General features: G+C 41.6%; 1 protein-coding gene across 4 annotated transcripts in view; it reads right to left on the bottom strand.

The window, feature by feature from the left end:
* The window catches only part of whrnb (whirlin b), an 87,647-nt gene extending 72,656 nt beyond the window's left edge, over positions 1-14,991 (bottom strand). For 2 of the 4 annotated variants that reach the window (XM_058375567.1, XM_058375568.1), the window contains exon 1: positions 13,032-14,989. In XM_058375567.1, the coding sequence (XP_058231550.1) occupies positions 13,032-13,709 (678 nt within the window). In that variant the 5' untranslated portion in view covers positions 13,710-14,989. Of the gene's footprint in view, positions 1-13,031 lie in introns of all 4 variants that reach the window. The other 2 variants (XM_058375570.1, XM_058375569.1) reach the window with 2 other exon arrangements.
* Between the last annotated feature and the right edge of the window lie 1,943 nt (positions 14,992-16,934).

The raw sequence follows: 16,934 nt of genomic DNA, 5'->3' as shown, positions 1-16,934 counted from the left end.
AGCAAAAGAATTCAAACCCAAAACATTACCAGAGATTCTTGAATGGAAAATTCCAGATCAATACTTGCAAAATCTCAACCTCACAGCCTTGGCTCAGGTTGTGTGTTCTTAGTAAGCACCGGGATGGACTAGAAGATATGGAAATGTGTACAAGAGGGAGGCAGAGACGGAGAAACGTTGAGTTGATATTCTGAATGAGTACTAGGCGAGCTATACGGCTGATCTCCGGGGATGACAGGAGACCGAAAAAAGCAGCGAAGGCACAAAACAAGCTCGCAAGTTATCTAGACTGCCATTAAGTTTCACGGCAGAGTTAGAACGATGCCGTTTATCTCTCCGTTCTGGAAAAAAAAGGGCGACGAGACGTGCTCAGACATTCAAATGATCCCTGCCAACAAGCCATTACATGCTCCAGGCGAAATTAATTACAGATAAATTAGAAGCAGATAAAGATTCCAAGTGTGAGGGTTTAACGGTTTGATGGAATGCAGAAAAGTGTCTGGAAAGAAGATCCTTACACATGTGTGTGTGTGTCTTGAAAATTATACACACTGTGGTTTCCCATGAAAGGAAAAAAAAAATCGTTTGGGATCAGATTTGGGTCTCATCTGTGATTTTGGCATGTTCTTGCTGAAATCTGGCAACCTTGTATGACAATATACTTCATGCATCTTGCAGACTGTAACAGGAAACACACCTGATTATGAGACTACATCGCATCCCTACATATTTTATTCTCCTAATATCACAGTAAAAGTCATTAATCGTGTGCTTAGTACATCTCTAAATCACTTTTCCGATATAAATGTTGACATATGAATGAAGTTCTCTAAGAAAAAAAAATGTTTGAGACCAGATTCGGGTCTTTTCTATACTGTAGTTCTTGCATGTTCTACTTAAACTGGAAACTTTGCTGAAATCTGGCAACCCTGATTAACGATATTCTGCATGTACACTATATTGCCAAAAGTATTCGCTCACCTGCCTTGACTCGCATATGAACTTAAGTGACATCCCATTCCTAATCCATAGGGTTCAATATGACGTCGGTCCACCCTTTGCAGCTATAACAGCTTCAACTCTTCTGGGAAGGCTGTCCACAAGGTTTAGGAGTGTGTTTATGGGAATTTTTGACCATTCTTCCAGAAGCGCATTTGTGAGGTCACACACTGATGTTGGACGAGAAGGCCTGGCTCTCAGTCTCCGCTCTAATTCATCCCAAAGGTGTTCTATCGGGTTGAGGTCAGGACTCTGTGCAGGCCAGTCAAGTTCATCCACACCAGACTCTGTCATCCATGTCTTTATGGACCTTGCTTTGTGCACTGCTGCACAGTCATGTTGGAAGAGGAAGGGGCCAGCTCCAAACTGTTCCCACAAAGTTGGGAGCATGGAATTGTCCAAAATGTCTTGGTATGCTGAAGCATTCAGAGTTCCTTTCACTGGAACTAAGGGGCCAAGCCCAGCTCCTGAAAAACAACCCCACACCATAATCCCCCCTCCACCAAACTTTACACTTGGCACAATGCACTCAGACAAGTACCGTTCTCCTGGCAACCGCCAAACCCAGACTCGTCCATCAGATTGCCAGATGGAGAAGCGCGATTCGTCACTCCAGAGAACGCGTCTCCAGTGCTCTAGAGTCCAGTGGCGGCGTGCTTTACACCACTGCATCCGACGCTTTGCATTGCACTTGGTGATGTATGGCTTGGATGCAGCTGCTCGGCCATGGAAACCCATTCCATGAAGCTCTCTGCGCACTGTTCTTGAGCTAATCTGAAGGCCACATGAAGTTTGGAGGTCTGTAGTGATTGACTCTGCAGAAAGTTGGCGACCTCTTCACACTATGCGCCTCAGCATCCGCTGACCCCGCTCCGTCAGTTTACGTGGCCTACCACTTCGTGGCTGAGTTGCTGTCGTTCCCAAACACTTCCACGTTCTTATAATACAGCTGACAGTTGACTGTGGAATATTTAGGAGCGAGGAAATTTCACGACTGGATTTGTTGCACAGGTGGCATCCTATCACAGTTCCACGCTGGAATTCACTGAGCTCCTGAGAGCGACCCATTCTTTCACAAATGTTTGTAAAAACAGTCTGCATGCCTAGGTGCTTGATTTTATACACCTGTGGCCATGGAAGTGATTGGAACACCTGATTCTGATTATTTGGATGGGTGAGCGAATACTTTTGGCAATATAGTGCATGTTGTAGACTGTGACAGGAAACACACCTGATGTTGGACAAATTTACATCTATAAGGGAAAAATGTGAATTGTATGCATTTGCTGCTGTATTTTCTTCCAACAGAGGTTTTTAACACTGATGTCTGTGACCTAGTGACCCAGTACCAATGTATTCATCGATACTGTTCATTCAACTTCGAAGCACTTCTGTTAGCCGCTCTGGATAAGAACGTCTGCCAAACACCGTAAATGTAAAAGTAAATATAGTACAATCAAGCGGTAGCTATGAAGCAATGTATTTATTCATAAATAGATAAAAACCTCTGCATGATGAGACTACATCGCATACCAAAGTATTTTATTCTCCTAATATCTTTAAATCACTTTTTTCAACATAACCGTTGACATAACTTTTCCGAAAGATGAAGTTACCTAAAAAAAAATGTTTGGGCTCATATTCAGGTCTTTTCTGTTGTTTTTGCATGTTCTACTTAGACCAGGAAACTTTGTTGAAATCTGGCAACCCTGATTAACGATATGCATCAAATTTACATCTATAGGGAAAAAATAAAATGTAATGTCTATGCATTTATTGCTGTATTTCCATCTAAAAGAGGTTTTAAGACAGATGTTCTACAACTAAGATGTCTAAGACTAGATGTTCTGTGTCTGTGACCGTATCGATGTATTCATTTTTTTTTACACGCTCTGGATAAGAACGTCTGCCAAAAGCCATAAATGTAAACGTAAATATAGTATAGACAAGCGGTAGCTACTGTATGAAGCAATGTGTTCATTCATAAATAAATAAAAACCTCTGCATTATGAGACTACATCGCATCCCTCAATATTTTATTCTCCTAATATCACAGTGAAAGTCTTTAATCGTGTGCTTAAATCACTTTTCTGTAGTTCTTGCATGTTCTACTTAAACTGGAAACTTTGCTGAAATCTGGCAACCCTGATTAACGATATTCTGCATGCACCTTGCAGACTGTGACAGGAAACACACCTGATGTTGGACAAATATACATCTATAAAGAAAAATGTGAAGTCTATATATTTTATTGCTGCACTTTCTTCCAACAGAGGTTTTCAGACTGATGTCTGTGACCTAGTGAAGCAGGATTGATGTATTCACTGATAGAAAACTCTGGATAAGAACGTCTGCCAAACGCCGTAAATGTAAACGTAAATATTGCGGTATAGTCTCTCGAAGCTATGTCGCAATCTATTTATTCATAAATAAATAAATAAAAACCTCTGGATTATGATACTATATCACATCCCTCAGTATTTTATTCTCCAGGAATCACAGTAAAAGTCATTAATCGTGTGCTTAGTACATCTCTAAATCACTTTTTCCGACATAAACGTTGACATAACTTTTCAGAATTAAGTTCTCTGAACCCGGCCCCTTGCTGAAAAATTATTTCGGACTTTAATCTAAATTTATATTACTAAGCCCGAGAGGGATCGTAACCTTGTAGGCTGTGTTGCTTCGGTAAATGGTTTCTTCAGCTAAGCCAATGTTATTTAATAATTTCTTTATAAGTAAAAAAAAAAAAGGGCTTTTTACTAGAAAACTATAATTCGCTTCTACACGGTGATTATCGATATAAAAGCTAGGAGTGAGACTGAAGGCATCTTAACAGAACATCTGCTCATTTCAGCACAGCCATAAACACAATCATGTTGTGTTTCGGGGGTTTTAATAATTAACCAACGCACAACGCAAGCCACCCAGAAAACAAGCTCTTTACACGACTTAAGCCGAGCTCCAGGAATGACAGAAAGGCACCTCCAATGTCCATGTATGCACCGTAGCTTAAAAAGCATGCCTGCTTAATTAAACGCTGTAATGAATTATTTAGGTCCTGATGAGAAACAGAATAGAGGCGATGAATAACTGAGCAGAGCGGTTCCCACCAAGAGCAATGCTCGACACCTCTATTAGCTTAGCGTGGCGAGCCAATTAGCCAGAAACAATTAGACCTCGAGGCACTGGGGTAGGTGGTGGACAAGCTTCAACCTTCATCTTTACAGCTGCAATAGTTTTCAACTCGGATTCAATTAGGGAGGGTTCGATAAGCAAGTCCGTATTAGCATCTGCTCATGCTACTAAATTGATGCCGATAAAATTACAAAGGGGACACCATAAAAGTTATAGTATTAAGCTAGCTCTTTTGTTAAGGGGTAACATTTGACCACTGAAACATAAGCTCATTACCTTATTTCACTTGTATCCTTCATTATACAGAAGTGTAGTAGCTAACCACTAAGCTAGCTAGTCGTTTATGCTGTTTATGTTTAGCTAAACAATTGACTGTCCAAATCTTGTAACACTGGCCAGCTAGCTACCTAATAAGTATCAAATACTATTTGATAACCTCTTAGGTTCGGAATTTCATACAATGTTTGTCTTATGCACTTCTCAGGCTAGCTTCAGTTAAGAAGCTTACACTGCTTAGCTAGCCGAAGGATTATAAAATTATTCAGTTTAATCCTGGACATATGTAAAATGGCACAATGTGGTACTCTGTGCACTCAAAGTAATCAGCTACTAAATACTCTGACGAAGAAAAGAGGCTCTTTCCTGCCTGCTGTTGTTTAGCAGCTAATCCTAGTGCTAACATGATTGAGAGCAGTGGAATTGTAGCAGTGTGTGTATATGGAATAACAAAAATAAAGCAACCAACCTATGACTAACCCTAATAAACATGTGTTTCAAGCGGAAAACAAAGGCGCTGAGAATGAAAAGCCAGCTCTTAATATACATTAGGCTAAGTCTGGTTAGGTAGCTATAAACAGAGCTAAGCTTGAGCTAAGTAGCACACAAATGCGGGAATAGGTTTTCAGTGAGCGAAAAGAAAACGTGCTACATCCCCGAGGCTTGTGAATAACGTACCCAGGGTTTGTATGCGAGTTTACAAATTGGTGTTTTTCATTGAAAGCGTGATTAATTTCTGTTAAAGGTGTTTTTTTGTGAATAGTGTGAGCCAAGCTATTAGTAATGACTTGCATTAGCAACAAAGCATTTTGGTAATCGACGTAATTCTCTACAGCATTAGAGCTGTCCTGCTTTGTGAAGGCTGAGGAGTGAGTTCGGACTGTGCGGTGGTGAGATTGGCATTACTCACACACACACACACACATATACTGAGAAGTATACTGTATCTCTCTCTCTCTCACACACACACACAGAAGTATACTGTATCTCTCTCTCTCTCACACACACACAAACACACACTGAGAAGTGTATCTCTCAACCTTTGTCTCTCTTTTCTCTCTCTCTCTCTCTCTCTCTCACACACACACACACTGAGAAGTGTATCTCTCAACCTTTGTCTCTCTTTTCTCTCTCTCTCTCACACACACACACACACACTGAGAAGTGTATCTCTCACCCTTTGTCTCACTTTTCTCTCTCTCTCTCTCTCCCTCAAACACACACACACACACTGAGAAGTGTACTGAACTGTATACACACACACAAACACACATGGCAACAGTGCCAGTAGAAGTGTGTGTGTGTGTGAGTGAGAGAGAGAAAGAGAGAGAGAGAAATACAGAGAGCGAGAGAGAGAGAAAGAGAGAGAGAGAGATACACTTCTTAGTAATGTCAATTCAATGTTCGAAAACAAGAACACTGCTCCCAGCCCACACACACAAGAAAAAAACGACAGAGAGACAGAGCGAGAAGGGATGAGATGCCTATCATTATTTCCCTCTTGAACACCTTACTATCTCTGACCGTTATGTAATCACGCTCTGCTTTAAGCTCACACCAATATCTAACATTAAACACAACACAAGCACAGATTCCACCGTAGATAGAAGGAAATAAATAGCGAGAGTCGGGTGGCTCTTCCCGGTGAGCTCATCTGAGAGGGTCGCCCTGGGACAAGCTTTAGTCGCCTCTTTCATCGTCTCAGAAGTCACTGACTAGTGTAGGAATCTAGCTAACTAGCAACATAACCGCTAACCTCACAGCTTATCATTCAGGTATTTATAGCCCAGGTGCAAGCTTATTTCCAGGAGATTAGTGTGTATACATATCCTCACTGACCACTTTATTAGGAACACCTTCTCACTCATGCAGTTATGCAATTCAGCAATGATGTGGCAGCAGTGCAGTGCATACGTTCATGCAGAAAAAAAGAAGAAACGTGATCCTCAAAGCTCTTATCACTACCCGCACTGCACCATACGCTCTCAGATCCTCCTGCACCGTTCAGGGTACGAGGCAGGTAAGCATCGAGACTGTTCTGGCACTTAGGTACTGCAATGAATTTCCCTTAGTTTTCCAAACAGCTGAGACACTGGCAGTGTTTAATTGACGTATGAAGACCTGAAACACTTAAACTAGCGCTCGTTTTATTAAACAAGCACAAAAAGGGTTCTTGCTTTAGATGCTACAGAGTTTTTAGACTGATGGTATTCTTAGTCTTTGATCAAGTGAACCAGTATCGATGTATTCTTTGATAAAAGCTTCAAAAGCACTTCAGTCTGGATTAGAGCATCTGCCAAATACTGTAAATGTAATTGTAAATCATAGTCTTTGACCCTGGCATGGTTGTTGGTGTCGGTTTGAATATTTCAAACAAATACAGAAAATAGACATATTTTCCAATCTTTAACCTGGTAAAGATTCCTGTTTTTTGATGACAGGAGTGGAAGCTGATGTTGTAGCCCATTCCCTTCAATGTTTACAGCATTAGGCAGACACCCTTATCCAGAGTGACTGACATTGATCTCATTTATACATCTGAGTAATTGAGGGATAATGGGTTTGCCCAGAGGCCCAGTAGTGGTAGCTTGGTGGACCTGGGATTTGAACTCACAACCTTCCAATCAGTTCCCAGCTACCGCTTCCCCAAGGTTCATGTTGTGGGTTCCGTGATGCTTTTCTGCTCAGAGTGGCTGTAAAGACTGATTACTGTCATGTTTTCCTGTCATTATAAAGAAGTCTGGAGGTTCTCTCTCATCAGCCAGGTGGTTCTACCTGAAGAATTAGCTTTCAAAGGATACCTGTGTCTTTTGCACCAATCTGAATAAACTGTAAAGACACAGGAGATCAGAAGTTTCTGAAATCCTCAAACATCTGACACTGACAAGGTCATCTCCACCACTCATCCCCTGAATAGTCATCATTTCCGTTAAGATGTTATTCAGGGCTTGGTTATTTAGATGTGTTAGTCCTACTGGGGGGGAAAAATGTTTCCATGTAATAGCATTGAGTGTAATTTCTCAGATTGGTACATAAATCTGCTCATGTTCTACTTCAGCATCAATTCACACAAACATCACTGTGAGCGTATCCTGCAGGCAGTATCTCCAAAAAAAAAAAAAAAAATCATCTTTCTCTGTGCTTTCACTCTCCTCACTTCGGCTAGCTGGCTGGATCCATTAACAGAAGGAGCTGTTACACTGAGCTGCCTGCTGTAGCACACTTAAGGTGTTTTTTCTTTCTTCTTTTCATTCTTTTCTGGGCATTACGCTGTAACCAGCAGAGGATTAAAATGAATACCTGGCATGTTCGTCATTAATGCTGCAGACTGTAGACTTAGGCCACTTGTGAGTGTTTCCATTAGTCATCAGGATCTGGGCATCCAACCTAGATATGTCAAGCCTCTTTATCAGACCACTGTGCAGTTCATAATATAAAATATATATATGATCTGATATTCATTTACCTTTTGGGAACATTACAATCTTTGAGGAAATTCTAGATAAACAGAAACAAACTTCCAAGCTTGCTGCGAAAGCATGATGAATTAGAGGTTTTGTCTGGATTGTTTGATTTTGGAAAGCGTTACACATATACACACTACCATTCAATCAGATGTGATAAACCTGATTGCCAGACAGTGCGTTTCCCTTTCACTGTGTTTCATAACCGTATTTTCGATTCATACTCACTTCATATTTTCCAATACCTAAAAGAATACACTTCATATTTCTACCTTTAAGACCTTGAATTAGTTCCATTTAACAACTACATGCTTTCTATACACTGAATATAGGCTTATATTTTCTAAGCTAGGTGGCACGGTGGCTCAGGCGTAGTGCATACGTATGCAAAACCAACAGGTCATTATATAATCTCAACCGTAAAGCCACGTTGGCCAATCAGAAGCCTGAGACGCCGACTTCACAAGCAGTGTTGCCAGATTTGGCGCGTTTCCGCCCAATTGGGCTTCTTTTGGTCACGTCTCACCGGGAAAAATTCATTGGGCGGGTTGATAAAATCTGGGCTGGTTTTTTGATGCAACTGGCAGGTTTTCATTTTTGACTATAAAGATGATATTTTCTATTCAAACAAATAAATAAAGTGTAATATGTAATGTTGACATTTTAATTATATGGTTCAGTTTAGCCAGTAAGGTTCAGGAGAGTCCTGTCCAGTCTTGATTAGTGGGTTGTTGTTTTTTTTTTTTAATTGGCGGGTTTTAAGCTGTAGTTGGGCTGGAAATCTTTAGTCCAATCTGGCAACCTTGTTCACAAGCCAAAAATCTCCGGTTTCGGTGTCTACACGATAACACTGCGAAGTTTTTGAAAAACTTCACCCTGGCAGGAGTTTTCAAAAATGTTTCATGTTTCATTCAGTGACCGGATGCTGCGTTTGCGTGTGGACGAATGGCCTAACCGCATAAAAAAAGCTTAGTGGTTAGCACATTCGCCTCACACCTCCAGCGTCCTGAGTTCGAGTCTCGCTCCCGCTCGCTGTGTGTGTGTGTGTGTGTAGAGTTTGCATGTTCTCCCCGTGCTTGGTGGGTTTCCTCCCACAGTCCAAAGACATGCTTCTAGGCTGACTGGAGTCTCTAAATTGCCCGTAGTGTGTGATTGCATGAGTGAATGTGTGTGTGTGCCCTCCAATGGGTTGGCACTCAATGCCTGATAATGCCTGGCACAGGCTCCCCGAGGATAGATCGGATAAGCGGTACAGACAATGAAATGGGGGAAAAGAAAGAAATTTTCTAAGCTGTTCGTAACAATTGGCTGACTCGATTCGTTTAACCCCTTTTACCAGTAACAGAAATCGACTTATGGGACATTTTCAATCAGTATAAAGAAATGAATGATTTTCTGGCTGTAAGTTTGATATAAGATGAGCCAGGACTCCTGGTGGCTTTCAGTGTGAGACATGTGCTTTTCCCTCTGTTGGATAACCTTGCACTGAATCTTAGTGGTTGAAGATAAACACTTTCAAATTGTAAATTCTTATGAACAAGCACTTGGGGCATCTCGGAGAGCTGGAATGGGTTTGATATCAACATTTACTTTGAAGACAGAAACTTTTTGGAATATGTATAGCCCTAGTAGGCAAGGTAAAAACAGCAACACTTATGGAAGACTACAAATTCTCCCAGAAGCTTTTATATGAGCCATTAGCCACCACTGTGGTGTCTGACATTACAAAGAAATTCATGGATACAACCAAAACAGGCACCAATTCCATTTTTTTTTTAATTCTGGGAAAAAGAAAGACTTTAAATAAAACCTTCCACTAAACATGACCAGTTGAATCAGAGCCAAAAAGCTCTACTTGTTTCCTAATTTGGTCAAAAAGAGCTCTGATTTGTCTAAATGCTTGTGTGTAAATTTTAGACACAGATCTCAGTGCTTCTGTTTTAGCAGAAGCATTCTGCGTGAAGTGTAGGAGCAGAGATGATTCATTTTTATTACTGCTCTCTGTGTAACTGCTCTTCTTGTTTCTTTAAGGTCATCCTGCAAACTCTTTTCATCCTTTATCAATTTAGATGAAATAATTCAGTTGAATTCATTACAATCACAAGTTCCGATGTTTGATGTGAGCATTATCTGACCTGTATCTGTATGCCTGCTGCCACGTGAGGGGCTGATTAGATAACTGTTCCTAATAAAGTGGACGTTGAGTGTGACTTGCAGTTATTATACACCCATAGAGTCTGAGGGCAAGGACCAGGCTTTTCAAGCCCCCTCTGAGGTTGGTGTATGCTCCTTTGGATCTTGTTTTAGAGCTCACGTCTTACAAACACTTACTCTCAAGGCAACGGCCCGTTTTAATTCAATTATCTAATGATCTGAAATTAGGCGTGAAAACAGAGGGAAAAGCCAGAAAATTTTCAAAGACAGGGAGAAAGAGCTGCCAAACAGCCTGTGGCAGAACATTGGGTCATCAGGTGGCCAAGATGAAGAAAATATCGATTGTTGTCCTGTGTAAGTCTCCGAACCTCGAACTCATACCTAGTGTCTCCCCTTATGGCTATGATACAAACAGCTCTTGTTTTTAACAAGCTCTCTAGAGGAAATCTTTACAGAATTGAGGAGGAAAAGTGGACCTGCTGGTCACTACCGAACCTTCAACCATGTTGTGTGGACTCCAGAATGATAAGGCTCGACCCAGTATAATGGGAGGGTTTTATGCACTGTGTCCATGGTGAGGAATGAAGAGAAGATCCTGTTTTTTTCCTCTGCTCTCTGCATCTCTTTTTTTTTTCTGCACACACACATGCTCTTTTTGGGAAATGTTTTCAGCTGCTGCACTGATTAAGCTTTCCAGGAAGGAAAACAAATACAGAAAGGCACATGGGTGGAGGGACAGTGAGGAGGGACTGAAGGGAGGAAAATGCGAATGCGGTCGTGCATCAAAAAGCAGGAACTTGTGAGTCAAACTGTACACAGTATTTTTATGGTGCCAGTGGTGAAGCAGCAATAATCTGCTGGAAATATAACCAGAAAGGGCTGCGTTTTCCATCCATGAGCATAGTTTGCTGTTAGAACGCAGATGTATTTGATGTATTAATGATGTGGTTAGTTCATTTTTCAAGTAGCTTTTTACCTTTTAGACTTCAGCTCAAGATAAAATCTAACTAATGCTGTAATTGTAAAAGAAATGGGGCAACTGAAAGGTCTATTAACAAGATACACTATACTACCAAAAGTTTTGGGACACCCCTCCAAATCATTGAATTTACAGTAGGTGTTGTTTCAGGGGTTGGGCTTAGTTCCAGTGAAAGGAACTCTTAATGCTTCAGCTTCATACCAAGACATTTTGGACAATTTTATGCTCCCAGCTTTGTGGGAACAGTTTGGAGATGGTTCCTTCCTGTTCCAACATGACTGCATACCAGTGTACAAAGCACATTTTAGAGGTCAGACACTGATGTTGGATGAGAAGGCCTGGCTCGCAGTCTCCGTTCTAATTCATCCCAAAGGTGTTTTATCAGGTTGAGGTCAGGACTCTGTGAGGTTCCTACACACCATACTCACTCATCCATGTCTTTATTGACCTTGCTTTGTGCGCTGGTGAACAGTCATGTCGGAACAGGAAGGAGCTATCCACCAAACAAAGCATTAAGAGTTCCTTTCACTGGAACTAAGGGGCCGAGCCCAACCCCTGAAAAACCAACACATGATTTCAATGATATGGAGGAGTGTCCCAAAACTTTTGGCAATATGCTATAGGTCTACATTTATAAGTAGTTCTTGCAATACTTCTGATCTGCTAGCTTTTCTCACACTCATTCATTTACCACCTCTCATTTCTTCACTACCTTTCAGAAGCCCCTTGTAGTACAAACACTATTTTCCTACTGTCAGATGAAGCCTTATAAATATTCCTTTTTCTTTCCGTTTTCATTTTCTTTCACTTTTTCTGCATATAGTTACAGCTGGACAAGTTACTCTGTACATGTCACACTTCTACTTGTACTCTCTGGGTCATCCCCAGCAATTACAAACCTTTCCGTTTAACAGCATTAACCAATTCTGAGAAATTGAAAAGGGGAGATATTTTATCCATCACACACTTTCTCTGTAACAGATTTCATTTAAATCAATCAGTAGGAATGATCATGTGTTGTTTTTGTGTGTTTGTGCATTAATTTCATTCATATTGACATTTATATCCATAGGGAAATTAAAATAATGCTTAACTATATTACCTTCATTAAAGCAATTGAATAGATGGATGCTCAGTATTGTATTGGTGCAAGCCATACGAATGCTTTATTTATACCACAGCCCTGCTGAATGCTCAGATCTGATTGGTTGAAAAGTGTTGATTCATTTTTTCTGCAACAGCTGTCCTGAGTGTTGTGCCCCTGCAAGAAAAATGATATTAATGCACTCTATTTAGTACGTTAATGTTTCTATAGCAACCGCTCATTCACAAGGACTTGAATGGCAGAAGCTCCACGTAATGCAAGGTTAATAATAAAATGTGTTTTTATTCAACAAAAAATGCTGGATATGGTGCAGCTTTCTGCAAAAAAAAAAAAAATTAATAGTCTATAACTCGTTTGGTCAGTAAATATTCTGTCCATTCAGAGAGAGTTTGTGCTTTCTGGTTTCTTTCTAACATGAAAAGTTGCTTTTTTCTCTTATTAGCTTTGAGAGAGAGAGAGAGAGAGAGAGAGAGAGAGAGAGAGAGAGATGTGGGGGCAGGAACGAGTGCTTATGGCTGCTATAACTAACTTGTTTCACAGCTGTTCCACAACATTAAACAAAGCTATGAATGGATTAAAGAATATCATAACAAACCATTCGTTAATAAATAAATAGATGTAATCGTTGGCAAATGGCTGTGGTATAAAAGTAATAAAACACTTCAAGATGCTCTGTTATTAGAAAATAACTCAATGTTTGAATGTTAATGATGTCGCACCACCCTGACCGTGATTATTTTCCTATTACAGCATGTCACATTGTTTTATTCCTCACACGTCACAAGAAAGATGCCCCAGAGCACCGAAAGGTTTAGAAAATTGCCCTGTGTGTACACGCCAAAACAGAACTCCACAAAATAGTCATTTTTGCCATCTTACACTGTATCACATTCATACACACACACACCCCTCTGACCTTTACTGCCTCTCCATGGGTGACCCGGTCAAACACCACGTCATTGACTCTAATGATCTGGTCTCCCACGCGGAGTCCCTCTCTTTCCGCCGAGGAGCCCGGTTCTACCAGAGACACGTAGATCCCCACTCCGTGCTCTGCGCCGCCGCGGATGCTGAACCCGAGGCCCTCGTGGCTCTTGGTGCGTTTCAGGGTCACGTGACGGGTATCGTCGTGCGCTGTCCCTTCAGCCGCGGTGCTGAAATCCACCGCGCCTGCGAAGTGCACTGAGGGCGCGCGCGCGTGGGCGCTCGGAACGCCGCCTGCGTGATTTACTTCTCCGGGGCGGTACGTGTCCACGGCAGACGTAGGCGGTTCTGTTTTCAAGTACAGGCCCTCGGACGTGTACTGGTCGAACAGCAGCTGGTCTGCGCGGGGGAGCACGAGGCGCAGCATGGGTAGAAGTTGGCGTTTGCCGGGCGTGTCGAGGATTACTTTAAGCGTCTGCACCAGGTCGTAGACGTTGCGCTTGGCGTGGTACACGCTTAGGCAGTGGGCGAACTGCTCGCGTTCGGTGTCGCTGAGCAACACGTGCAGAGAGTCGTGCAGCCGCTGGACGTTAACGGAGAGAGAGCGACCGCCCGAGCTCATGGAGTTCGCCCGCGACTTGAGCGACACGCGCTCCAGCTCCGAGCTCATCGCGTGCTTGCGTGCGCTCGTGCGTCTAAAGCAACCACCTATTCACTATATAGTGCACTAGTGTGAGACTTTTCATGTCTGTTGCAAATATCTGGCGCAGTCCTAAAGTCCCACGATGCTCTGTAGAAGCTCAGTGTCCGAACGGTATAGCTTAATGGATGCAAAGCACCCAGAGTGCACTTTGCAGTGTGTAGGGAATAGGAAGTAGGATGCCATTTCGGACACAATGCGGAACACAAGCACACTGAGACCTCCATATACAGTGATCCGTCATACTGCGCTTCATTTCTTCTTTGTTTAGTGTGTTTTGAACAGTTTTGTAATATATTATATCAACAGCAACAAAAAAAAACCTAGATCAACACTTTCCCCTTACAGCTTGGAACCGAGTATTAAAGAGATCTATCACTCATTTATAACACAATATAGTCTAAGAATATTCTGATCACCAAATGAGATTAACTGTAAGTATGCGGTTATTTAGTAAACAAGTTGAGTCAATATTAGGCACCGGCACCGACAAAAACTGGAACTGATCGCTTTATATTAAGTATCATTTATTTAAAATCTCTAATGGTTCTCCTTAAGTGTGTCCAGATCGAGTAAAGCACTCACATCTCACACATCTGCTCTCTAATCGCTATAATGAATTGCGGTACTCTAAAAAGACCTAGTCGCAAATTTAGTCGGGGGAAAAAAAAAACATTAAAACAGTCAAAACGCCTACTCGTAATTATGTAGCATAATAAAGCAGTCATATGCGTTGACATATCTTAAATACACACACATATTTCTACACGAACTGAAGCGTGTAACTTTGTGTGAATGTAAAGGTTACTCACTTGACAATAGGTGCCTTTACGCACAACTTTCCCTAGAGTATTTAAAGCACTTTAGCAGCACAATAAACTCTACTTTTTCTTAACGTTCATTATATAAGATGGATGTAAAGGGAAATGTGAAAAAAAAAGAAAAAAAAGAAAACAGAAATCCTGTTAGAATCATCTCAGAGTCTGTGCCAGAATAAAACCAAGTTCGTGCAAGACCTCCAAGTTGGAATGCAGATCATTTCAGTCCCGATGTTACTGAGATGCAGTGATGTAAAAGAGCCTCGGGTGCGCGGGGAACAACTTTCCTATCCCGTGTGTTCGGTACCGGAGATCGCGCACACGCCGCACTACTTCTGCCCATAAGATGCTGGAGCAGCGGCTCGCACGGACCAGCGAGCTCTCCACAGGAAATGACGCAGACGGCGCGCGCGACTACGTCGCCTAGCGACGAACAACACTGTGCTAGAGTTTTGAGCGAAAAATGAAAAAATTAATAAATAAATGAACGGAACCGAATACGTCTGTGGCCGTGTCCCAAATGACGCTCTGCTCCCTATTCAAGTGCACTGCGTAGTGTGTGAGATAATGGCTTCAGCGCGTTGCCTTGCTCCGTTTCTGTCACACAGTGAGCCGTTTGGGATTTAACCCGAGTTATTTTTAGTCCTCAAGGTTTACTTCAGGAATGACGCGAATCAGGTCTTAAATGGCCTCATTTGGGGGATTTAGTGACATGTCACACGTTGTCACCGACAGATGATAAATAAATGATATAAAAACGGACTCGTTAGAGCTTCCACGGGTGTATAAAAAGGGAAAGAGGGACGCGTAATGAAGGGAAAGACTCAGAACCAGTATAATTGTACGGATATCAGAAACTGTGGAAGAACTATTCACATCATAACTGCATTTCTAAACCCTTTTTGGATTGGATTCGTTCATCAGAGGGATATCTGTGATCAATATTACGTGATAAAACATTCACACATCCTTACAAGTGTTTAACATCGATGAGAGTTATGATAGATGTGCTACGAGACTAAATAGAGCAAAAAGCAGCATTTACTCATCTTTTTCTCCCAACATCTACATCGAACATGTTAATTATATTGACGACTGCTAAGTTTAAAACATTAGATATACAGATCAGGCATAACATTATGAGCACTGAGAGGTGAAGTGAATAAGACTGATGATCTCCTCATCATGGCACCTGTTAGTGGGTGGGATATATTAGGCAGCAAGTCAACATTTTGTCCTCAAAGTTGATGTTAGAAGCAGGAAAAATGGACAAGTGTAAGGATTTGAGCGAGTTTGACAAGGGACAAATTGTGATGGCTAGACCACTGGATCAGAGCATCTCCAAAACTGCAGCTCTTGTGGGGTGTTCCCGGTCTGCAGTGGTCAGTATCTATCAAAAGTGCTCCAAGGAAGGAACAGTGGTGAACCGGCAACAGGTTCATGGACGGGCCAAGGCTCACTGATGCACGTGGGGAGTGAAGGCTGGCCCGTGTGATCCGATCCAACAGATGAGCTACTGTTGCTCAAACTGCTGAAGAAGTTAATGCTGGTTCTGATAGAAAGGTCTCAGAATACTCAGTGCATGACGGGTCAGGGCAGCAAAAGGGGGACCAATATATAAATATTAGGGAGGTGGTCATAATGTTGGACAGAAATAAAACCCCAAAGTAGGAACTTTAAAATAGGAACTTTCCCCAGGACCATATGTAATTGTAATCATATTCAAATACGGCTTTGCAACAATCAGATGAGATCCTGCTGCTGAACCACCAGGAGAACTGTGAAATCTTTAAAATATACCCAAAAACTAAATCTTTTTAAAGAACGGAAACAGTTTTGGTAAAATATTGACGAGAACAAAATATCAGTCCTTATCCTTTTAAACCACAGTCCTTCTGTGGATCATCATATTCAGTTAAACAGACATGAAATCTCAGCTGGACCGAGTGCAAATGTTTAGAAATGGCTTTACTGGCAGAGAGTATTTTGTTAGCACTAGTACATTAATATTTGAAAAACCTGACATTTGCTTTGTTTTACCTCGTGGCCCACTCTGATTTTCTTCGTATTTAAGTCTCCCATTGACAGTGTTACTGAACCACCGGTTTTTCTCTTTAGAAACATTGCCAAAGTCAGGCCTTATGTCACACTGAATGATGCCAAGAGAAGTTGACTCACGCTTTAATTCTCTTTCACAGGGACTGGTGCATGCTGTTCACTGGCTCACACAAAAAGGGCAGAAACAAATCACAGCTCGTACAGAATGTAAGACCGAGCATGAATACAAACACCTTTCTGGCTGTACCTTTTATTATTTTTTTTTACTTATTATATTCTCGAAACTAGTTCATGTAAGGAATAAAAGCCTTGAGGGTGT

This window comes from Hemibagrus wyckioides, linkage group LG22 (genome assembly GCF_019097595.1).
Source record: "Hemibagrus wyckioides isolate EC202008001 linkage group LG22, SWU_Hwy_1.0, whole genome shotgun sequence".
Taxonomy (NCBI): Eukaryota; Metazoa; Chordata; class Actinopteri; order Siluriformes; family Bagridae; genus Hemibagrus; species Hemibagrus wyckioides.
The sequence above is the reverse complement of the archived record's forward strand: the minus strand, read 5'-3'. Positions and strand labels throughout refer to the sequence as shown.